This window comes from Harpegnathos saltator, unplaced genomic scaffold (genome assembly GCF_003227715.2).
Source record: "Harpegnathos saltator strain DR-91 unplaced genomic scaffold, Hsal_v8.6 scaffold384, whole genome shotgun sequence".
NCBI classification, from domain to species: Eukaryota; Metazoa; Arthropoda; class Insecta; order Hymenoptera; family Formicidae; genus Harpegnathos; species Harpegnathos saltator.
In genome coordinates, this window is record NW_020230188.1 from 300,095 (window position 1) to 325,000 (window position 24,906).

General features: G+C 49.8%; 1 protein-coding gene across 1 annotated transcript in view; it reads right to left on the bottom strand.

The window, feature by feature from the left end:
• Positions 1–4,219: 4,219 nt before the first annotated feature.
• Positions 4,220–24,906, bottom strand: part of L (zinc finger protein Lobe) — a 74,694-nt gene continuing 54,007 nt past the window's right edge. Inside the window, exons 5-6 of the mRNA XM_025300786.1 lie at positions 6,984–7,228; positions 4,220–4,366 (exon numbers count right to left, since the gene is read on the bottom strand). Coding sequence (XP_025156571.1) covers positions 4,220–4,366; positions 6,984–7,228 — 392 coding nt within the window. The remainder of the gene's footprint in view (positions 4,367–6,983; positions 7,229–24,906) is intronic.

Below are 24,906 nucleotides of genomic sequence, written 5' to 3' on the forward strand. Positions count from 1 at the left end.
GCATCCGCAAGCTATCACGCGCTCCCCGCGCCCCTCTGCGCCGCGCCGGCGCTCGCCAATGTCCGTTTCCGATCCGAAGTCCGGAGTACGCGCGCCGATAGCATCGCCACGCTGTTCCAATATTCAGTCGGTTAGGTCGGACGCGAGTCGCGCCGATCGAATTACGGGGCGGCGGATCCCGAGGAAGGAATCGGCCGCGCGCGCGCGCGCGCGCGTCCGCCTGCCCGCCGTACTTTCTTCGTCGCTCCTTCTCGCTCCTCCATTTCCTCTGCCCTGCTAGGCGGGCTTCCCCCGCTTATCTGTTTGCCTCTGTCGCTACCGGCTTTGCCGCGTTTTCCGTATTTTCGTAGCGCGCGATATTGGTCCCGCCGGAGAGCTCTGATAGTTCGATACTTCGCGATACACCGGGTATTATTGCCGTTCCTGTTTACTCCGACAAAACAAAATACCCGTGCCCCCGTCGAGAGGGAAAAAGAGAGAGAGAGAGGGAGGAGGATGTGCCTGTGTGTACACAGATAATGGCCCGCTACGAGAAACGCACGGCTCCTTCTTCCTCCTTCGAGATACACGTCGTTCGTTCCGGTAATTTCAATCGGCCACCGTCGACAGGGAGGACGAGAGATAGAGATAGAGATAGATAAAGATAGATAGATAGATAGAGAATGAGAGCGAGCGAGCGAGCGAATGGCATTCACCGAGGTTGGAATTAAATTTGATCTCACGACAGTTGCGAAGTATAATACGAACAGCGGAGGTCAATAATTCCGGTCGACGGCGCGTTCTTCGGGGTAAACGCTCGCTCGTTTGTTCGCTCGCTCGCTCGCGAGGCGGAATACAAAGAACAGCGGGTAAAGTCGTTATCTCGTCGCTCGCTCTATCGCGGCTCTCCTGAGAGGTAACGGAAACATCGCAACGGGGAGATTGCGTAATTAGCTTCCGCGCTGTTACATCACGCGGGACCACGCGTTATCGTTCAGCCGTCGCGACGGAATTAAAATCGCGATTCCTACGTCCTTCCGTCTGTCTTTTACGCGTATCGAGAAGAATGCGTATATCGGGCTCGTTGTACGAGCGGCCGGCAAAATCCCGCGTGCTTTAACAGCAGCGGGGGGGCTGCCCCAGCTACCTGCGCGAGCGACATGCATGCACGTCCGGCGACGTGCGCGCGTAATACGTAGCCGTAGCAAATCGCGAAATAAAATAAATGTACGATGGCGGAATGCATTACCCATAAAATAAGCGCTGGCTGCCGTCTGTGGGCTATTGCCCCGTTCTGAATACCGCCGGTGACTGCGGTCGCAGCCTCTTTCTCTCGCCGGGGCTCCTCTCTCTCTCTCTCTCTCTCTCTCTCTCCCCCCCTTATGGCCGGTTCCATTACCCCGTCGGCCGTGCTGCTCTCGCGCGCGCGCGCGCGCGCGCTACGACGTTTGTAGAACATTCGAAAGAAACAAAAAGAAAATACGCTCTCGTAAAGCTGCCCGTTCGCGACGCGTGTCGCTGCGTCGTAAGGTGGAAAACGTGTGCGGCGCGTAAAACGTCTATATGTTGCGTGGCCGTAAAAATGAAAAGGTCGGTGAGAAGCGGAAGGGAGAGATGGCGATGCGCGGTGGACGGGCCGAACTGACGTGGAGTGGATCGTCGTTCGTAGGACGGCACAAGTGTTCGCGATTTTTGGAGTTGGCGAAACACCGCGATGACGTTACCAACGAGCGAGTATTTTCGCGCCGTCATGAACGCGCCGGAAAAGAAGAAACGGAAGGGAGAGAGAGAGAGAGAGAGAGAGGGACAGAGAGAGAGGGAGAGAGAGAGAGAGAGGAGAGACACGGTGGCTTGACTACACGTGGAAAAGCGATACCGCAGAACGCGGCGCAATAAGAAGAACGGAGCAAAGTTGGATTGTGAAAACATGGAAATAAATTTTCGCGCGGATCTACATAGCGTGTATGATCCGAGTATTATTATACAGCAAGAGGCAAAAAGTTAAATAAACTCAGTCGCGAAACTGATTTACTATACTCACACGTCTCTCTCTCTCTCTCTCTCTCTCTCTCTCTCTGTCTCTCTCTCTCTCTCTCTCTCTCTCTCTCTCTCTCTCTCTCTCTCTCTCTCTCTCTCTCTCTCTCTCTCTCCCTCTCTCTCTTCCTCTTTCTTCCTGTCTCTGTCTTGCTTTTCAGCGATACGATACAAGGCGCGCGCGCTTGCGAAAAGTTTCACCGTCAATTCAGGAGTACGACGAAACGCGACAGATCGAAGAGGATAAGTTTTTTTCTTTCACGTCGTTATTTTGCGACAGTGACCTTTGCGCGCAGGGAATATTTAATTGGACGGACGCGACAGAGAGCAACGGCAAGATTAGTCTTGCGTATGTCTGCGAGATTCTTTTCTCTGTTGTTAACTGAGACGGTTTCAATTGAAAGCCCTTCGAGCCTGACAGAAAGAAAAGGGAGGGAGTGTGAGAGAGAAAGAGGATCCCGGTTTCTTTTTATAAAATTCTTTTCCTTTGTTGCGACCTGTGCGTTGGGCCTTCAATTACTGCCGAGTTTCCTCTCGCTCTATTAGACTTTAATTTACCGTTACTCGGCTTCATAAAAGAAACACCCTTTACGCGCGCATTCGCTCGCGTCTTCGGCTCGCAGATGATGAAGTTTATAATTTAAGTCGCATTTTTAAATTTTCATTCCTGATTCAATTATCAACTGATTTGCGATCCAGTCGGGAGCGCGACTCCTTGATACAGTCGATTAAGCATTTATCCTTTAAGTGGGTAGTTTCAAAAAGCTCTTCGCGAGGCGGACTACCTCTACCTATGAATTACGCATCAAATGCGCGCTGCTACTCGCGGTGTTACTTTGCTCCAATTTGAAAGTGCACCTTCCGCGATAATGAGCGACGACGGCGCGATACTCGATACTCGGAAGAGGGCAAAATTCCGAATTATCCCTCTGCGCGATCCTTTTTTGATGCACGACTCAGATATCGTGATTCAATTACCAAGTTGTAGCTGAAAGATCCTCTTATAGCTCTCTCGCTTGCTCTCGCTCTCTCCCCTCCCCTGCTTCCCGACCCCCTCCCCCTCCTCTCTCTCTCTCTCTCTCTCTCTCTCTCTCTCTACCTGCTCTTCACGCTCTACTCTAACTGCACGTTTCGATGGCTGCCGCCGCGTCGATTCGAGCCNAAAAATAAGGAAATTGGGTGTCTTATGAACTGAAACGTCCGAGAGACGTTGAAAGGCGTTCTTCATGACAACGCTCGGCCTTATGTCGCAAAAGTCGTAAAAAAATATTTGGAAACGCTCAAATGGGATGAATACGGCGCACCCGCCGTATTTTCCGGACATTGCTCCTTCTGATTACTGGTTGTTCCGAAGGATGCAGCACGATTTGGCAGGTCACCGGTTCGCTTCTTTCGCAGATATCGAAAATTGGCTCCAAACTTGGATCGCCTCAAAAGACGAGTCATTTTTTCGAGATGGAATTCGAAAATTGCCTGAGAAATGGGAGAAAGTAGTAGCCAGCGATGGAAAATACTTTAATTGATCTGTTCATTCATTTTGTTTTGAAATAAATACATCTTTTAACACAAAAAAAACGGACCGAACTAATTTGTACTCCCAATATATCTTCAATTTTACTATGTATTGCCTTAATCTGTGATCGATGCTTACAATTGATTTCATTAACATCTTCATTAAGATCGTTTTCTCTACCGTGCCTTATTGAAAAAAGTTGTATCTCTTCAGTTGTCATTTTCTCATGCGACGTGCAACAATTGTTTCACGACTTTAATTTGTGTTTCACAATTTATGCCCTCCTTCCCGTCCCTGAAGTGTATCTGTTTGGCTCAAACTCGAACCTAACTATAGATTCCTGATCCAATCGTTTCATACCTTTCATATATATGTGTGTGTTTCATGATAATTCACAGATCAATTTCTCATCGATAAACAAGCACGATAAATTGGGGGTTTGCAAGGGCGGTTGCTAAAGTTTCGCATGAGCATGCTCGCTCTCTCTCTCTCTCTCTCTCTCTCTCTCTCTCTCTCTCTCTCTCTCTCTCTCTCTCTCTCTCTCTCTCTCTCTCTCTCTCTCTCTCTCTCTCTCTGTGTGTGTGTGAGTCATCGTTTTCGCACATTTAGCTGATCTCTAAGAACTAAAAAGACATATCCGATTGCATGCCTATGATGAGGTGCCGCGAGAGTAGCGGTGATAAGATTCCACGCTTACCTCCTGGAGAAGGCAGCCTCACAATGCGAGCAGCGATATCGTCTATCCCCGGTGTGCAGCTTCACGTGGCGATCTCGACTGCGCTTGTGTTTGAACAGCCTGGCGCACCAACTGCATCGATACGGCATCTGATCGCCGTGGCTCTGCAATCAATGTGGTCGTCGTGTTTATCTTTTGTAGTTACAATATCACAGCGATTACCTACGCGATTTTGTCCTTAATGAAAAGTGGAAAAGTAACGATGAAAATGAGGTTGAGGAAAAGTATTATCTTTACACGCGCGATCGCATTTTCTCATTAAAAAAAGTATGAATGCGCGTGCGCGCGCGCGGGACGCAGTAATATACGAAATGTATTAGCAGTAGCAGTAATAAAATTTGTTCGATGTAACGTACCGTCAATGTATTCACACATACACACACAAGTGCTGCGCTAACGTGTCTCGAAAACTATAGCATGTATCGCCTGTTACCTTCAATCTACAGAGACCACCGCATTCATGAAATCAGAGGTGCCTCTGGAGCATTTTCCGACCGACACCGACTATGCGTTTAAATCCCAGAAGAGTACGTGACGCGATTCAACCGCCGCGCCGATTCACCAGCTTAACGTCTCAATTCAGAGCGTCGAGTTAACGCGGAGCCATAGCGCGCTCGAGCGGACTCATGCTAGAAGAAGCAGCTCGTAGCAAGGAGAAGAAGAGTACCGTCGACGGTACGTCTTTTTCTCTCTCTCTCTCTCTCTCTCTCTCTCTCTCTCTCTCTCTCTCTGTCGTCTGTGGCGAAGACGCGTCACCCACCCAGATCACGCTGACCGATATGATCCCATACAGTCACCTTCTTTGTGGCGCGCTCTGTTGCGCGTAAAGCGCTCCGTGGTCGGCCACGAAACGGTGCCGCGCGCGCGCGCGCGACAAGGTAAGCTCGGCACGTACGACAAGACCGAGCGGTCGACTTTCGAGTTGTCGGCTCCTTTGAAGAGACAATCTGGACGATGGGCGAAGTGATCGTCTGGTCTGTCGCTCGGATGACCGTCGGGGAGTAGGTGGTGGAGGAAGAGGAGCAGAAGGACCACCGTTCCAGCGAACGGCGGTTGAACGGGTCGACGATAGCGCGACGTGGTGTACTCGGCGCGGACGGCGCGGCGGCTCGAACGAAACGCAGGGATGGGGATGTCGCAGCGACGACATTGTCTCGGACAATTGCTTGAAGCTTGAGCTTGAAAGTTGAAGGATGGACTGGATCGAGAATCCGTAGACCGCGTTTCAAATTTTAAACAAAAGTGCAAATTAAGTGTGTCCTTACGCGATGTCGAATACGAATTGTCGAGTGTCGAAAGCGAGAATAATTCAATCGGTTACTTCGAAATTTTTAGACCGTCTTTCGCCCATCCGTTTCGTCACATCTTGATAATTTCGTAGCTTCAAGCATCTTTTTCTTCTTCTTCTTCTTCTTCTTCTTCTTCTTCTTCTTCTTCTTCTGAGAGAGAGAGAGAGAGAGAGAGAGAGAGTCCATGCTGACACTCGCTGAATATGACCGAGCGAGTCAGCGAGGATCGAAATTTTGCTCTCGCCACGTCTTCTCTCTCTCTCTCTCTCTCTCTCTCTCTCTTCCCCCCCCCCCTTTCTCTCTCTCGTCGGACGAGAGAGCCGGCATTGCGCGTCGCTATGAAGCAGACAGCTAGCTGCTAGGCAAGGACTTTTGCGCGCGTCTCGATTATCGGAGTCATATCTGCGCGCGATTCCGCTCGCGTACGTACATTCAGCAGGCTCCGCTGACGCGAGGAAGAAGCAAGCAGCCGAAGGCGGGCCGCCACCTGGACGAATAACCTGATAACCGGTACAACCTGTTATGGGCACGACGCTACAGATTCTGACCCGATGATGACCCCCGTCGGCATTGCCGGCCTCGGACGCGGAAGAAACGAGCTAATGCCACCGCCATGCAAAACAAAAGAAATCCGAGGAAAGACCGGCCACGCGCGTGCGTCTGCCCTCGCAGGCAGGCCACTCGGTCCTGCCTGAGCCTGAGCCTGAGCCTGAGGTGGAAACCGCTGCGTTAACCCGCCCGTACGGGACCACGCAGAATCACACCTCCAACTTTTTTTCACACCGCGCGAAAAGAGGAGAACTCGACGACGCGGGCGCTGCGTGTCGCGCATACTAATGCCCGTGACGAACGCGAATCCTTTTAGCGTCGCGCAGCTTCTCTCTTCTCTTCTCTCAGGTCCGACTGACCTGCTGGGTTAGGTTAGGGGGAGGGGGAGGGGGGGCCAGATCGCGCGGAAACCGCTAGCGCAAATTGACGCGCGAGAGAGATACTCTGATGCCTACGATTACTTTTACACGCGACCGAATGCTTCTCTCTTCTCGCATAATTATTTATATAGCGTGTCGGGCGAGAGCAAGCCCATTCCGCTTTATCAAGACTTAAGCAAGACGTTCAAAAGTCATCTTCTAGAGTGATGCTCTTCTCACTCTATTCGCGTTCATTCATTAATGACCCTTTCTTCTTCCCTTTCTCCGCGTAAAGAAAACTGTGAGATTTTCGCTCTGAGTTTTATTTCGCTCGTCTGTCGTCTGTCGTCTCGAATAATTCTCTGTCCCTCTGTGTGTTTTATACACGCTTGATTGTCAAGTATTTACTTTTTTATGATTACATTACACATGTGTGTGTACGTGTAGGTGTGTACAATCTGCAAATAGTTGTTAAATAGTTAAATAGTTAAAACGTGGATGGACTTGTTACGTGGTGCTCTCACCTGTTCGTGCTTCTTCAGATAGCTGAGTCGAGGGAACGTTCGATCGCAAAACTGGCAGGGGTAAGGAGCAGCGGGGTTAGTGCCGTCGGGGTGGCCGCCGCCGATGTCGGCGTCGGCCTCAGGTTCTGACGGGAAACTCGCCGACGTCGGCGTCGCGCATGAGGACGGCGTTTCGCCGCCGCCGCGACGCGAGTTGGGTCCACCGTCTTCGCTGTGCCACGATGAACTTCCGGTTCCCAAGGCTTCTGCAAGCAGACCGGAAATGTATATAAATGTATATATAATACTTCGACTTCGCTTCGACTGTGTACACACTGGCACCGGACATCGTTCATCGGCGGTCGTGCGTTCCACGATGATTCTAGCGGGTAGACCATCTCACGGGACTATCTCGGGCGAGATCTTCGGGGGATTGCTCGCTCGAGAGTGTCGCAAGCGCGGCCAGTTCTTCACGGCGCGACCTTACGCGAACTCGTGTGTCGTGTACGCGCGAACAACGTAACGTAACGTAACGCAACGTAACGACACTACGGGCTTCTATCGCGCTTATGCCTTTGTACGTGTACGCCTCCTTGTAGCACGAGTCCCCGTGAAACCCGTGAAACCCGTACCATTAACCCGAGCCTTGCTTCGCGTCCTGCACGCGGCAGGACACAGCAGAGCACAGGCTAGCGAGCCTTCGTCAAGTCCGACCGAATGTTTGCGTTCGTTTGATGATGCGATGTGAGATCTTTACCTACGGAATTCCTACCTACATAAATTCGACCGTGTCGATCGAGAAACCGTGTTGACCGAAGAGCAAAAGGTTAAATTGCAATTTTTATCAAATGGATCAATAAGATATATACATGAAGAGAGAGAGAGAGAGAGAGAGAGAGAGAGAGAGAGAGAGAGATGAATTTTTAATATCGATACGATTAATATATTTTCTTAGACTTTCTTAGAATTAACAAGTTTGCGGCTCAGCGCGTTTCATTCCTGAGGACACAGCCAAGAACGCACCGCATGTCGGCGCGCGCGCTTGGTGTTTTGCACGAGAGTGTCTCGGATCGTAACGTATGAGCCCAAGTAAAGTCGTCTTCAAGTTACTTCCTCCCCCGTGCTTAGGCGGAAATTGCATATTGTAACGGTATAACACACCTTCAAGACACGTGAAACAATTCGGAAGTGGTGACCTCGGTCGGCTCGGCGCAAAGCGCAAATGAGCAAATGAGTCTGGGGCAAAGGGTCACAAGTAGGGGCGGCTGCGTCTCCGTCTCCGACAGAAAATCACCGAACTATCCTCCTCGAGGGGGAGAGAGAGAGAGAGAGAGAGAGAGAGAGAGAGAGAGAGAGAGAGAGAGAGCGAGCGTGTCTTCCGGCGAAGTCACGCCGGCCGCATGAATAATTTATAATTGCCAGGAATTGAGGACTAGCTCCCACACCACCGACTCGAGATAGAGAGGAGAAGTGACCGTTGCGTCGCCGTCGACTCGTAAACGGTGGAAATGACTCGGCTAGTTGGCCGTTTCCTCATTTGTCGTCGGCCCCGGCGCGGGCGATGGATCGACACCCACGAGTCGGTTTAAGAGATTTTGCGGAATCCCGTCTACGCGCGCGCGCGCGCGCACGCGAGAGACAGAGAGACGCCACCCAGAGAGACGAGCGACGAGCGCGATCGCGCGGACATATCGCGTCTCGGTGTCTCGGTTACTGCGCAAATGGCTCGCATCCTCTACCTACGCCTCAAGTCATCCTCAAGACTTGATCTCTCTTCCTCTCCTAGAAGGACATGCAAGCGCCATACTTAACGCGTGTAAATTTAACCGTTAGTTCCGAGTCGAAGCACGTGCCACGTGCAATCGACTCGGAGTTTCAAGTTTTCAGGTAAGCGTAATTTCTTTAATAAAGGCAGTTTGCAGTTTGACGACGAGATTGCGAGTATGCCTTGTGTCTGGCATCGTCATGGTCAAAAAGGATAACACTGTCATCGTGTCATTCGGCCGCACGAATCTCTACAGTCAACATTAAACTATACGTATCGAGCGCGCGCGCTCGACTGTAATGACATAGAATTTATTTTTCGCGGTAGCGAAAAAATGGGTAAATAAATCTATGAACGATTCGATGAGATGAAAAAGTTGGGAGGATAGAAGGATAGTCACGGGTATACGACGACGTTTGTGGTCGACATCCCGAGGGACACTTGGGCCACTCGGACCTGAGTTCCTCAAGTTGCGCAATATGCGCGCACCTATCTCGGAGCGATCGCCCAATTGGCACCGCGCGACTGACTCACGCGCTCTAATCTCTTCGGGGTCTCTTCGGGGGTGCTGACAGCCACATTGGAGAAAGGCTCTGTCTGTGGGTGTGGAGGAACGCGACCGAGATCGACGCGCGGGCAATAAATATAAACCGAACTGGACGAGGAGGAGGGGATAGAGGAGGCGCACGTGCAGCACCCAGGTGGGTGCATTCCGCTTAGACCTTTTGGCAAATTAAATTACGACGGTATAAATAGACAAGGTAACGTGTGTACCCCACGTGTGTACCCTCCGATTGATTTGCATGCACGTCGAGACTCAATTATCGATGTGCCTGACTTGGGAAAAATGAACAAACGATGATTTTCACAACGATGATCAATCAAGAGAAGTCTTCGCCGGGACGTTGGTCGGAAATTTTTCGCTGGAAATCCCGAGATGCCAAGTTTCTACGGAACAGGAGAACTTCCAGATCCATAGCACACTTGCGTTTAACATTATCTCGTCAGCCAGATACTTGCAATTTGTTGACTTGCGATTTCTACGAAAGACGTCTTCGACCCTCGAAAGATAAGACCCCGAAAGGGCGCGTCTTCTGATCTTTCGTCTGATCGACTCGGACACACGGGTATCATGATACGTATTGTTCGTTTTCGTGCGTTCGTGCCAAGAGAGAAGAAGAGAGAAATCAAGGGGTGGTTGGTGCGGGAGGTGCCCAAGAAAGACTTCTTCTTCGAAATGGGAGAGGAGGGGGGGGGGGAAGAGGGGCAGAGAATCGAGAGGACTCTTATTTAGCTCGCGATCATGTCCAATCGGCCGCGGCGCGGCGATGTGTCATCGTGGCGAAAATAGGCGCATTTAGCGACGCTGCGCGGCGCTCCTCCTGCGCCCGCGTCCGCGCGCGACCTGCCGAAGCCGCGTCGCATCGTTTCGCGTCTCGCTGACGCGGCTGCTGTTGTCGCCTCGCGTTCCGTCGACTATTTATAGGACTCTTCGACGACGCTTATTAATAGGGGCCCCGACGCTTAACGCTTTCGTTAATTGTGACTTATGTTGGGCCGCGCGTCCCAACGCCTCGTGCGGATTTTCGCGCCAGTGGCGTAGCGCAGCGCGCGCGCGAAGTCGCGCGCGTTTCCCTCTCTTTCTCAACCGATCCGAATTGAGTAGCGCTTTCTCTCTCTCTCTCTCTCTCTCTCTCTCTCTCTCTCTCTCTCTCTCTCTCTCTCTCTCTCATTACGCTAATTTCGACGTAACGTTACGTTACCATTCCATGTCGCCGACATTCGACATGTGACGTATCGATATTGCGTTTATCCTCCTCCGGGTGTAGATCCCAATCCCGGACGCATTCGCCGTTCGATGTAAACTTGGCCGCGGGTTGCCACTGTGCCGATCGCGAAACTCTCAGATTTCACGCGTGACCGATTCGAGCATTGACATTGGCGCGCTTGACACCGGTCAGCGATCTCGCGGATGAATATTCGTGCCGCGTCTACTCGCAATCACGCGGCAAAATTATCGCCGCTCAGTTGCCGACGACAGAGTTTAATAGCGCGCTCGTCAGAAGACCATTTTGTATCAACTTGTTCCTTGGCGAACGTCATCAATCGCGACATGCGCAAAGGTATAACGTGCATGGCCGCCGCGTGTATGCACACGCGCTATAGATGGGGTGACTATAGATGGGATATAATTATTGCGCAAGGATGAACATTTGTCAGAGGGATGGAGTCGCGCGAGTAACAATATTTCACGCTGACTCAAGCTAGGCTCAATTTACACCGGCAACCGGCGACTCCTTTGAGGACTTGGCGCGCGAGAGCCCGAAAATTCTTCGAAGAATTCTTAGGGGAAACACCGGAGAAATGCGCGAGAAGGTTTTCGATCGATTCATCCTGAGCAAACGGCTGGCATCGTTCGCGCACGTAATAAATCGCGAGATTTATTACGTGCGAACGATCGTGCGGATGATTCGACAATTCGCGCGTTCAAGTTTATATTACTTAGGTCACAGATAATTTTATCGTAATTTTATTTCATCCGATTTGCTCGCTATTCTTCTAATTTCATTTTATTTTACGCTAATTTCGTTGACATATAAGAATATAAATAATGTGTAATGCGTGTCGTACCGAGCCATCAGATTCTGCGTATCCCCGACAGCGTGACATTTCGGCACGTGTCTACTGAATAATATGTAATTAGTCTTAGTGACTTTTGACCGAGGCAACGCGCCAGGAATAAACGTCAGAAGGAAGGACGTACGTTGCGTGTCGAGATTACGTTTCAAGTGATATGAGAACGGGTATAAATTTATTACTTTAATGATTTTTCGTTTGTACATTTCTCTTGGAAACGGTCCGCACGCGAACTGCAACCAAGTCAGGCAAAAATACTTGTAATTTTTATGATTGTTGTTTTCCAAAGTATAAAATTATGTTGCATTCTGCTGTTACAAATGAATGCTGTTCAAAATATCCAATTTGCATTCCAATAATTCCGTTTCTTTCAATATCTGGCGAATCTACCTGGCAGGGAATTTCTCACCTGAATCTGAGCAAAGTTTAATAGTGTCGAAGAGGGTGAATAAAAAGTCGAAGGACGAGATGAAGAGGCGACGATATGACGTCAAACTTTACGTTGAAAAGTGTAGTAAAAAAATAAAAAAGTCGCGACTTGGGATAAATGAAAATCAGGCTGAAACGGGAGGGGGAGAGAGAGAGAGAGAGAGAGAGAGAGAGAGAGAGAGAGAGAGTAAAGTTATCTTTGGACCTTTGGACTTGTGTTGCTCGTCCTGCGACGGTTCCTTGTGCGCCTGTATCTTGCCTATCAGCAGCTCCAACCGCGAACTGTTGCCTTTGAACAGCATCTTGCTCCAGAGTTCGACAAACAAATTGTAAGTTCGCCGAGTCGCGCCAGTCGCGATTCACTATCGATTAGTCCTTACTTACGTTCGATCGGTCATCGATCCTTCTCTTAGAACGAGAAACGCACTTTACTCTCTTGCGGTGCGTGTGTGTTCAGCTTGAAGCCAAACGGCTCGTCATCGTGACATTGGTGAGGAGGTGTCATCGTAATTAATCGAATAAGTCGGATAACATTCAGCCGGAGGAGCTCGGGCTATTGCGACTATTGCGGGCGAGATCGGTAAGACGATTTGACAGCTTCGTTGCAAGCCCGTGCTGGTCGTGGAACTCGCGGTCAAGATATCGACGAGCCAAATCGACGACGTCGCAGCGACCAATAATTGGGGCTCCAGTGTCACACCGCGAATCAACTGAGTCAACAGTACCGTAGGTAACAGTAGACAAAAGGGGACAAAAGGGGACAGAATTTCACGAGCGAAGGCACACTGTCTCTCGCACTGCCTCCTTGAGGCGTATCGTCAGAGAATCAGCACGGTTCATTCTCACGTAGAGGCTCGCAGGTACGTAAAGATCGCAGGCAGACGCAAGCTCCTTTCGCGCGTCTTTTTTCCGTCCGGAATTTTCCGACCGGACGACGATGACAGCTCACAAACGACAGCTGACAGCTGACAGCTCCCTGGACATTCGACGGCTCCTTTCCAGACGGCCACTATTCCCAAAAGTCCAGGTCCGGCTGAGCGATAAAAATCCGGCTCGAAATCGCTCAGGTAGACGATCGATCCATCGTCGATCGCGATGCTCCGTGGACTGGCGGGCCTCGTCAGACGACCGGCATCTCGGGCGATCTCGAGGAGAGCGCGCGCGTTAAGGGGGTCCCACCCGTTGACTATTATCGCGCGAGCGATGCAAAGCAACACACGTACACGTGCACACACGTACACACGCGGCACAACACTAGCCGGCACACACGTACACACAGGAGAGTCTTCCTCACACCGTGGTGCGCGGAGGGAAGCAACGGCAGGAAGAAGGAGGGAGAACGGCGAGGGACCTCGAAAAGCCGCACCAGAGAGAGACCAGGGAGTCCCTTGGGAAACCAGCCACCGCATTGGACGGTAGGCGGGATCACACACTAACGAGTACACCCACCTTTCGAGGACCACCACCAGACACCTATTTAACCTTTCTCGTCCGGCTCCTCCACCTAATCCACCACCTTCGCTCGCGGGCCCTGAAGACGTGGCTAGCGCCACGTAGGATGCGAGACGCGGCGCGCGAACGCTCGCGTCGCCGTCGCCGTCGCCGTCGCCGTCGCCGTCGCGGTCGCGGCAGGACTCGCGCGAGGACTACGCGCGCGGTTGACCGTTTCTCCTCAAAGATGATCCTTGATGAAGGCGTATACTGCAGCCGTCACTTTCGTGAGAAGAGAAAGCGAGGACGGAACATATTGGCAAGTTGGCAAATTCGACGGGAATCCAATGACGACGTATTAGGGAAACAGAGCGTACATGAGTGAAAAGATCTTCATGCTTCATGATACAATGACTTCTTTTGGATGCCAAAGTTGCCAAAGTTGATGATTGTCTTAATTATTGCCGGTGTGAGGGATAACCGATGTCACGATAACCGTCGGGGTTTCTAAATCGCACGCGAACGCGATTCTTCGCATCTGTTCCGCTCCTCCGCGCCCAACAACGTCGCGCGATTCGCGCGGCCGATCGAACTCGCTTGTTTGTCAAATTCAACGCGATTTCGTACGACTCGATAGCCGCTAATGCCACAAAAGCCTCCGGCCCCGTCAGGAAACTTTCAGCGGTGTATTCAACCACGAACGAGTTCCGTTATCGGCCAGTTAGCGCCGTACAAAATGAGTGTTCACTTCACTGTCCGGAGAAATCTGACCTGCGTGCTAACGAGAATCAAAACTGCTCATCTTATTATAATATTGTAAGTTGTTAAAGTGCTCACACAATGGCTCACACACTCAGTTTCAAGGTGAGAGAAACTGGGAGGGAAGAGAGTTTGTGGAAAGAGGCAACAACAGTGTATCGTAACATTTTCAAGCGATGATTCAAAATTGTCATAATTATCATGCGCTAAGAGCGATGTGATTGCGCTATTTTAACGAACGCGTTAATAATAGAGACGCTCCTCTTGGGGCGGGCTAATTTCTGTCCTTCTCTTCCCCCCTCCCTTCTGCCCTTGAAAGCGCAAACTTGTCATGGGGTGGTCTGAATTTACGTCGTAGGACGTAACAACAGAACAAACTTCCGAAACACGAAGAAATGAGAAGCGGACGAAGAACAAGCAGAGAGAGAGAGAGAGAGAGAGAGAGAGAGAGAGAGGGAGGGAGGCGGGAGAGGAGCCCCCCGCGACTCCTGTGAAATAGCGCGGAATGGATTCTCACACGCGGCTGGAGCCCTGTACCACCTTATGGCGACAACGGCTCGGAAAAGGCTCGACTCCCTATGGGGAGACCCACAAGGTGTGCGACTCGTAACCCGTGCCGTGAGCCAGAAAGGCGCCAGCGCCCACCCATCGCGATTTATATTTATCTTATTGCGATCGCGTGCATTAGGTGGTCCTTCTCGGCCTTCCTCGTTCTCATTCAATTTTCTCTCTCGCTGCGAATACGTTTCACCACCTCCGGTGAAACGGCTCGATCGATATGCGATTCACTGTGACGGCCCGCGACCGTGCGCGTGAAAACGCGTCGCGTTCCCAAACACGAACGAGTGATCGAGTGACGCCACGAGTCACTGCACGTGGATCGGGGGAAGGTGTTCGTTCTCTTGGTCTGTCTCTCTCTCTCTCTCTCTCTCTCTCTCTCTCTCTCTCTCTCTCTCTCTCTCTCTCTCTCTCTGTCTCTCTTTCTCTCTCTCTTTCTCTCTCTCTCTCTCTCTCTCTCTCTCTAACCAGCAGAAGATGTTTCCGCTTCGACTCCGAGATGCTGAGGTGTGCCTAACCCGCGCGCCGCTCGCCGGACAGAAACGAGAGAGCGAACTCTCGCGCTGAAATTAGGTCTAAATCGTGCTTTTCAGTGCGCCTCCGCGCGCGTCCACGACGCGTCATCGACGTGACATTCTTTATTCGCTCGGTGACCGCTCTGACAGATTTCTGTCACCGATGCTCTAATGATAATGATTTGTGTTTGCGGTGTGACACGACTGCGGCGCGATCAATCGCGCGCCGAAGTGGACCGAATCATGCAAACCAGTGCACTCGATCCCCGGGACGAAAGCCGTGCGATCTGTCCCAACGAAGCGAGACCATCTCTCGCCGACAAAAAGGAGAGACACCGACTTTAGAGATCGTCTCTTAGGCACGCACGTCCGAGCATTCGCCAGTTCTCGCAAATGAGACTGCGATCACTTCATCGATACTTTCACGATTTTTCAGCGCCCTTAACAGCGCGCGAAGCTCCCGTGTCCCGTCCCCCGAGAGAACAGCACTCGCGCTCGAATTTATTCCTTCTTTTTCTTTCACCTACTCTTTTTTACTCCTATCGAAGGCGGAATCGCAGGCGCCTCGCGCCGTATAACGGCGAGCGACGACGACGATATCGTTGGCGTGCAACGAATTCTCCGGATTCGAGTCGAGCGATCGTTGTGGGAGGCACCTTAATAAGGCGCATGTGCGAGCGACGACGATGCTTGTGAACGAACGCGACTCCGCCTACGCTTCTCTGGCGTCTCTCTCTCTCTCTCTCTCTCTCTCTCTCTCTCTCTGTCTCGTAGTGCACGCGCGCGTTTTCCCTGCCGCATCGCGCGTTCCCACACGCCACACGCTGCAGCACGCCGCGCTCGCCACGACGACTTGAATCGCGTGCTACCACCCACACGCGCACGTCCGCCGCGCCGCGCCGCGCCGCGCCGCGGCCGGCTCCCACCACCGGCGGAGGATGCGCCACGCGCGATTTCATTCATAGCCCGAACGATCTTACGCGTACGCGTATATTAGGCGGTGTTCACACACACACACACACACACACACACACACACACACACACACACACACGTGAACTGCTCAACAACGGTCAACGCTTGAGACCTTGATATTTGAATTGATATTTCATCAGCACGCTTCATCGGAGAAGAAACATTCGGAACATTCGGTTGTTGGCAACAGCCAGCAAATGACGGTTCCACTTACGGCAGACTTATGCAAAAAGAGAAAAAGAAGAAAGAAAAAGAGGAAAAGGAGGAGAGAAAGAGACGAAGAAATTCGCTCTTCGTACTCTTGTTTTCAGAGATTGACGTGAAGAGACCGAAGAAATTGCGCCTTGAAGAGATACGAATCAATCTTTGTTGTTGTTAGTACTACTATGGATCTCATCAAAGTCGGAATTGTCATAAGGTGCAAAGAGTAGAATAGGACAGCGAGATATCGAGGGAGAGAGGATAGGAGGATCAAGATGCGCAACATTATACACACACACACACACACAACATCATCGCTCACCTTCGTGCGGATGTAACATCTCGCAGCGAGTACATCGTGCGAAGTGTGACTCGACGTACCGCAATCTCGCTCCAAATTGCGTTTGTGGTTTTAAATCCTGATGAGAGGCACCCCGCGGCGGCGGCGGTCTTACCTACGTCTCACTTACGTAAATCCACTTTGATTCGATATTCGGTTCGTGGTAGGCTGCGTGTAGTAGCCTTACGACACAATCCGTGTCGGTAGACGCGTCCCGCTTGATCTTGACGGAGACGCAAGGCCGCTGACTGGCGTTACCGTTTCGCTATTTGCGGTCGGCAGATCACACGGAAACCGTAGGAATCGCTTCGATATTCTCGAAGGCCTGTGAGAACGCGGGCGGCCAGACCGTACGACGTTCCTTCATGAATTTATTAGATTGAGACTTTCTCACGCGAGCGTCTCTCGGAAGAGGCCTGCGAAGAGACGCGGAAGCGGTTGCTTCGTTTTCCGTCGTTCTCATGACTTTCTCGAACGAGTCTCGAACAACCAAAACGGATCGGCACTATTTGTCGAAAAGAATGCAATTATCCTCAGAGGCATCTCTCCGTTATCTCTCGTAATCGTAACAATACCGCCGAGTCGTAAAGTCAGCGAGAAACTCTTCTGACTGCGAGGCTCCGTTTAAAAAGTCGTATTACAGAAAACTTGTGCTGAAGGCGATAGTCATCGACGCAAGATGCGCGACCAATGAGTTGCGCAAACAAAGCTAAAGAAGCTTCAAAGAATTTATTATACATCGGTTGAAACTTTCATTTTACTGTCTACTGTCTACTGTTGCTCGTCGAGAAGCTCCTTTTCCGACGACGAGCGTGACATTTCGACTTATTCAACGTTTCACTCATAAGCGGAGAGAAGCGTTCTCTCTTCTAGGGAGCAAGTTCAAGTCCGGTAAATTCAGTAGTCACTCATTGAACTCCCAAATTCTTATTCGTTCGGCCTAGAATCTCGACTCGGCTCGGATTGTTGCGGATTGGCACCAAGAAACGATAAATTTAAACCTGAATGGAGCCCGCGTGTTTCGTCGAGGCAACTTCCGACCCGAGCCGAGGTAAGTTACGCGACCGGCAGGAAGCTAGCTGACCGGAAGTGCCTACCCTCTTAGACGATGTACCCTCGTCCGCTGTTTGTCTCGCTGGTGGAGAATAGGCGAGGCACCCCGTTAAGTCTCGAGTCGCCGCGCCGCGCCGCGCCGCGCCGGGGCATTAGCGAGCGGGCTTTACGACTCTGGATTAGTGGCGGAAGACGGGAAGCTCGTCTTCCGGAGCGTTAATTAGCGCCGGACACGTGGAAGTGCTGTGCGAAATGCGCGCCGCGGAAAGTCGAGAACGTTCGCGTACGATTGCACGATTGTCTCTCTCGGGCGAAGAATCCGCGCGATGTCCGCGCGATCACGTGCGAGATAAGCGCGATTAACGCATTGCTCGCGCTACGTACAACATAGCATAGATTAGAAGTAAGATCAAGACCAAGATTAAGCGCAATGTGCCACTTGTAGAAAGTAATAATAAATAGTAAAGTAAATAAATAAATAAATAAATAAATAAATAAATAAATAAATATACAAAAATGTTTGTGCGATTACACAAATATCTTATGCATAATCGTGTACACATTGGAGAATCAGACTTAATATTTTCCTCTTGCTCGCGATAATAGCGATATTCCTAGATATCCATCGTGTGCGGTGGATCCTCTTGCGAGTTATTCGAAGAATTTGTTAAATGTCGGTCTTTTCAGAGAGCCGCAGGTGCAGCAGACGTTTCGAGTATGACTGGCATTTTCTGGTCCAGAACACCCCCCAGGTAGCGTTTTCGACGGAAGAATTCACACAACTAAATGATTTCTTCGGTAGACAGATTGATTATCTGAGACCCAAACTCCCCTCCCAACGTCGGGAAATTCCAGTAGCGGACCCTCAACAGATTCGATAGGTCGTCTGATCGTAGATCACAACTACAAACCTGCACCTGCTGCGCAAAGCACTGCCAACAATACTACTAACAATATACCAATTCTTCCCTCCTGAAAGCAATCTTTCGCGTACATCGTGGAATATCCGTTTCGTTTCACAGAGAGACAAATTATCGTTCTCAGTGATGGCGCCGGAGTCGGATCGACCCTCACAACGCGGTCGTTTCTCTCATCTCGAGATATCCATTGAACTGAATGCAAAATGCAAATTAAACTCTGAAGGTCCTTGTTCTTCTTCAAGTGCGTGTATGTCGCGCAGCTAAGACAATTGCTTCCGAATAATTTTTCAATAGAGCGACCGACCGACCAATGCGTTCTCTACCAGAGAATTTTCCCTTTCCCGTATTTTCGTATTAGTTAGTATTCAACATCCTCTTCGCGGTCGCGTCAGTTCAACTGCATTATTGTAAGCTCCCGATGCAAGCTCATCAATCTTGTTCTTTTCTTTTTTTTCGTCTCTTCTTCTAGCTCTCCTTCCCCTTCCGTAAAGGGCGGCCATACGGTTGAACGGCGTGTGTTTCCTTGCCCGAGGTGCTGCACAGCGCTCTTGAAAAAGATGCTACCTTATTTCTTTCCGTCATCTTTCTTTCCTTCTTTCTCTTTTTCTCAACGAACCGACAAAACCAAAATGCGCACGATGCATCTCTGAGCACGAAGAGGTCGAGCAGGTGAGCCCTAATGCGTTGTTGGGGGGCCCCAATATCAAAAAGCCGGCCGCCTTGGGCTCGTTCCGAGGATTCGACGTGACCACCGTTCATCATTAAAGCCCACTGGACCGTTTACTTTTAGCGGCCTGTGGAGTCGCATCATTCGCTGAAAAACAAACGTCCAGCGTCCGTACTGCTACAGACTGCACGGACTAGTCGAATAATTTCGATTCCGCACCCGGCGCAGCGACACGTCCCGATTAACGCGTTACGACCGGTTGCGATCTCGCGACCTCGATGATAAATTTCGAAATTCCTTACAACTATCAAATAATAATAATAACAATAATAATAATAAAGAGAAGAAGAAGAAGAAGAAGAAGAAGAAGAAAATCAGACCGATGTTTAAAATCCGCACGGATTGATATATTCGTTCTGTTCTGACCATTACGGCCAAACGTGTCTTTTAGCGTCGTATTGATTGACGTAAGAAGAAACGACCGTGATTCTTGTCGTTGAAAAAGTTTGATTGCCGATCGATCGTCGAGATTGCAATCCACTGGCGCATAAAATTACTTGCTTTGTTTTATCATCAAGGGTGAATCCCATCACGGCGCGTGCCTTTCGATTACGCTCGGCCCGGAGATCATCGAAGTATGTCGAGTTTGGGTCTCTCACCTGTCCTGTCGATGGTGCGCGTTGCTTGCTCGGCGCGCGCGAGTCTCGTAGAGAATAAAAAAGGAAGAGAGAAAAAAAGGAAATGAAACTGCAGCTAAGGAGACACCTGAAGCCGCACGATCTATTTCACGAGCAAGTAGCACCTGCGGTGTCTCCGCGAAAGATCGCTGGACCGTTGAGGCCTTTGTTAATGTTAACACCATTATTCCCGCGGCTTTTCCTCCTTTCCTAAAACTGTCATATTCAATTTAATTAACATTAATACGAGCATTAAACGCTCTCTTGCTTTTGTCGAAGCAATTGTCGCTTATTCGTCACTGATCGCGGAAGTCAATGTAACAAAATAAAACAGTAACGGAACATTTTAGAGAGGACGTTGCACACGTCTCGGGCTCGTACAAGTCGTGTGCGTTTGTTAAATTAGAGGACATCAGTTAATGCGAGTTGAGCATTTTCGCCAATTCGGACTGGATATCGCGGATAAAATGTGGTCCGACGATTTTTCCAGTTTGCGGATCCTCGATCCAAAGAAATCGAGATCGGTGAAGCAAAGGTGCACGCCGGCCGAGCACGGGATTAAACGGACGCGATCGTTTTCACTCGGCGACTGCTTCTGATTGGGCGTCGCACCGCGATGTTCGCGCGGTGGTATCGAAATCGAAGTTTCGCAAAGAAAGTTTTGGGAGGCTCACGTAGCGGGGAGAGACTTTCTTCAACTCGACTCGGGAAAGTCGCTAAACCGCGAGATCCGCGAGATCCGCGACTTTTTGCGCGTCCCGAGGATTACGATAATGGAAAAATTCGAGCGAGGAATCGATTGGCGACGACGGTAAAACCGCTGCCGGCTGTACTTGTCACCAAATTAACATCGCTTGAGCCAGTTTAATCAGAATCCTTCGATCGTAAATGTTCGAGTCTCGAGTACGAATTTCACTTTCTCTCTTTGCGTCGTGCGAACTTGCAGTCGCGCGATTGCGCGTGCAAGGGAAATTCTATATGGAAGGATCAAACACGTGTATTTGATTTCCGCCGGGAGAAAAACATTTCTATCTTTGCCAATCAGATGCCAATGATACATTCGTCTCGTCGAGAGGCACATCTTTCATGATTATGATTATCTCTCTCTACGTATGTGTAGAAATAACTATATTAACTTACAGACGCGTGTCATTTCTAATAAACTCCGTAAACTTATTCTCATAGTTGAAGAGGAACGAGAAACGTCATCGGGGACGTTGGAGGAGGTTGGGGGTTAACAAGGAGGCTAACTTAGCTATATCGACTTAAGTGTGGCAGGTATGCTAGAACGATACTACTTGTTGCTTCGAGATACATATAGCGCGACGGAATAACGTGTGCGCGCGCTGATGCTGTCCCGTATAGAAAAAAGAAGAGAAAAGGGAAAGAGGGAATAGGGAAAAGGGAAAAGGGAGAAGGAAGAGCACGGTACAAGTCCTCTTTGCGGCAGCCCTCACGACAGCCTGAAGTAATTGTGCGAGGCACAATCGACGCAACAGTTTCGCCGAGCATATCGCCGAGTTACAACAATTTGTAACTCGTGACGTACACGTCGGAGTCGTCTTCGTACGTTTCCAGTCAGATCAAACGATCATTCGTTTGCTTCGTATAAAGGAATAACATTATTTTTATAATCTTTTGTCGGTACATACATGCAGGAACGGTGCGTTGAGTTGTGCAGACTTAATTTACATCGCGATAAAATATGATATAAGTGAACGGGGCGAAGGTAATTAGTATAATAAACTTAAGAAGTATATCTATATAAAGAGGAACGTGACGTAGTCTCTTTTGAAATGAAAAATTAACGCGCATAAGGCGCGACAACGAAGAAGATTGGAAGGCTCGAGTGCCGCGTGTGTGAAAAATTGGGCATCGTGTACAAATAAATTATCCATCGCTTTTACAAATAAACTCCATTAAGTCCGGCACGAATCGGGCAATTGCACGGCGATCGGCTGTCGGGAGAGCGCGCGATTCGAGGTAGAATAAAGATGGATCTCGTTAGGCACACTCGCGAGTGGTAGGTAGGTAGGTAGGTAGGTAGGTAGGTAGGTAGGTAGGTAGGTAGGTGCCTCCTCGTGGGTGCCCGAGGCGTACCTCGTACCTGAATCTCAGATTACAATCTCCCCGGGGAATGGTGCCAAGATTAAGAGCCTCTCGGCTCTTCGAGCAATGCGCGCGTGCATACGCTTATAAAACGGAGACAGCGGGACCGGTAACAGGCGGAACGAAGAGGAAGCCTGTGTAAAAATAAAAAGAGAAGCGGTCAGGTAGGCCGGAGACGACGAAACGGGAGGAGTTGACGGGAAAGACGAGGGAAAGACGAGGGAGGCGAGAGAACGAGAGAGGGAGAGAGAGAGAGAGAGAGAGAGAGAGAGAGAGAGAGAGAGAGAGAGAGAGGGAGAGAGGGAGAGAGGGAGAGAGAGAGAGAGAGAGAGAGAGAGAGAGAGAGAGAGAGAGAGAGAGAGAGAGAGAGAGAGGGAGAGAGAGGGAGAGAGAGGGAGAGAGAGGGAATAAAGATGATAGAGAAGCACCGGAATGAACGAGAGAACAAGAGAGAAGAAACTAGGAAGAGAATCGCGCGTGATCATCATCATGAAGCAATGAGAGAAGGTATAGTGTTAACGCACACATTTGATTGATATAATTTCAACGTGTGTCTTACAATGTATCAGAGATATGTGAACGATGATAACAAATGACGATGATCGACGTTTCTTCTTCGTATAAGAAAATAGAAAGATCGCCCTTGAAAAATAAATCGTATCGAAAACACAAATGCAATTGTGCAATGAGCCCGTGCGGCCTCACGGGTGTTTGTTTGAATTCAGTCTAGGACAGTCTTCCGAAATCGCGCGCGTTTTCCAATTGAATGGTAAACGTATACGTTGCAGCTCTGACTCGTTGCGGATCTGACTCGACGAATTCAATTGGACTGTTGCTCGAGATGAACGGAGCGCGATTCTTCGATCGCGATTTATCGCGAAGGTGCACCAAGGGTTTTATCTGCAGTTAAGGGCTTATTATCTGTACGTGCGCGAGTCGGCGGGCAGGAATGCGGGATCCCCGATAGGCAGCCGCCGCCCAGCGGAGGGTACCCTCTTCTCATTCCCTTCGTGGGTCGGTCGCGACTCGGACGACGCTCCGGTCGACGCGAACCGGAGACCGGAGGCCGGAGGTGGCACGAGCGCAGCAGGTTCCTCAGAGTTCCTCGATCGGCGGCTGCAGCACGTATTCTACGCCCGGCGTATTTGTCCCCGGGTATACGTGTGACATCTTAATCTCCCCGGACCTGCTATTCGCGTCTTTCTCGCCACGCCTCTCCTCTCTTCGTTCTTTACACTATGTGCCTCCGTTCTCTTTCACTCTTGCTCTCTTTTTCTCCGTCTCTGTGTCTCTTTGTATTTGCCTCCCTTTCCCTCGCATTCGTCTACTCTTCAACGTTACCGACGATTAATTTTCTCTCCAACACCGAGACGAATCTTTCGAATCAGGCTGGAAATTTGCGAATTTCGCGCATTGAGAGTCGAAAAATTGGGGCAATTTTACGAAGCGATCAAAAAATGGATAATTTGAAGGATTTTCCTCGCGATATTATTTTTTCTACTTTATTTCTTTCAATATTGCAAATATTTATGATCGATATCTCTGTCTACTCTGAAATATTTTCTTTTTGTAAGTGTTCGTCGATCCTTTCGATGGCGTTTAATTCAAAAAGCATTTAATCGCTAACCAGCAGATTCGTTAGAATCAAATCAATTCAGTCCCCCGTGAGTCAATAGATAAAAGACATATAGCTGTGTGGGACATTAGTCGTATATGAAGAACGACGGCATTTTTGTCCAGGCAACACACTTTACATGTAACGAACACATGACACGGAAATCGAATTACGAGAATGTATAGGCTGACTCGATTTCAGAGTCAGATAACGACCAGGTTGAATTAGAAAAAAAATAAGAGTTTTTATCGAGAGAGAGAGAGAGAGAGAGAGAGAGAGATGAGGGAGCGGAAAGGCACGATGTGGGTGTCAAGAGCAACAACGAAGCGACATTGTCTCCTGTGTCGCTCGACAGGGGGTCTCTGATTCTCAAACTTTATCAGAGACTCTTGGCAAGAAGAGAGAAATAAAGGGAGACTTTCTGGGCGATAGAGAGCAGGAGGGCGTAAGGGCACATGCGTGAGAGCCGACGGTGTTGGGACCAGCTTCATGATGGACCCCCGCAGGAGCTACGGCGACCCCCGCTGCTCGGTGGTACCACGCTAACTGTCGTGTCATTGTCACGAACCACACCGCAGAGACATTTATTCGAGAGCGCCAGAGAGAGAGAGAGAGAGAGAGAGAGAGAGAGAGAGAGAGAGAGAGAGAGAGAGAGAGAGAGAGAGAGAGAGAGAGAGAGAGAGAGAGAGAGAGAGAGAGAGAGAGAGAGAGAGAGAGAGAGAGAGAGAGAGAGAAACGTATACACACACGCACACTTACGGGGCATTAGTCACGCACGTTCCGCCGGAGCCGGAGCCGTATCACGCAGCAACTAGTAGTGTCCGCTAGCAGGGTACATAAAGTTGTTTGGTCGCAAATACGTAGGCTACCGAAGGTCCTTGCGTGACTCGAATAAAGTAATAACCGCAGATAGTAACATGCAAATGGACAAAGGAAGAGAGGGGAATAATATATAAATACAAATAATGCGATTGTGTGTGTGTGTGATATAAAAAATGGCACAATTAATGTAAACAATAACGCAATTAATGATACGAATTGCCAGTACATCCGTCATCATTGATTCGTCAATATCATGTTATCATGTTATTGTATATTTTCTCGTGTTTCATTTTTTGATAATTACAGCGTTGGTCCCGCCGCAACGCTTTTAAGAAAAAAGAGAGTAGAAAAGTTGTCGATTATTTTCTCACGCATTTTTGTCGCATTTGGCGCAGTCTCGATTAAGATTTAAATTCACCGATTCGCGAACGAACGTAGAGATTGATAAAAGATTTTCGAAACAGTTCTTAC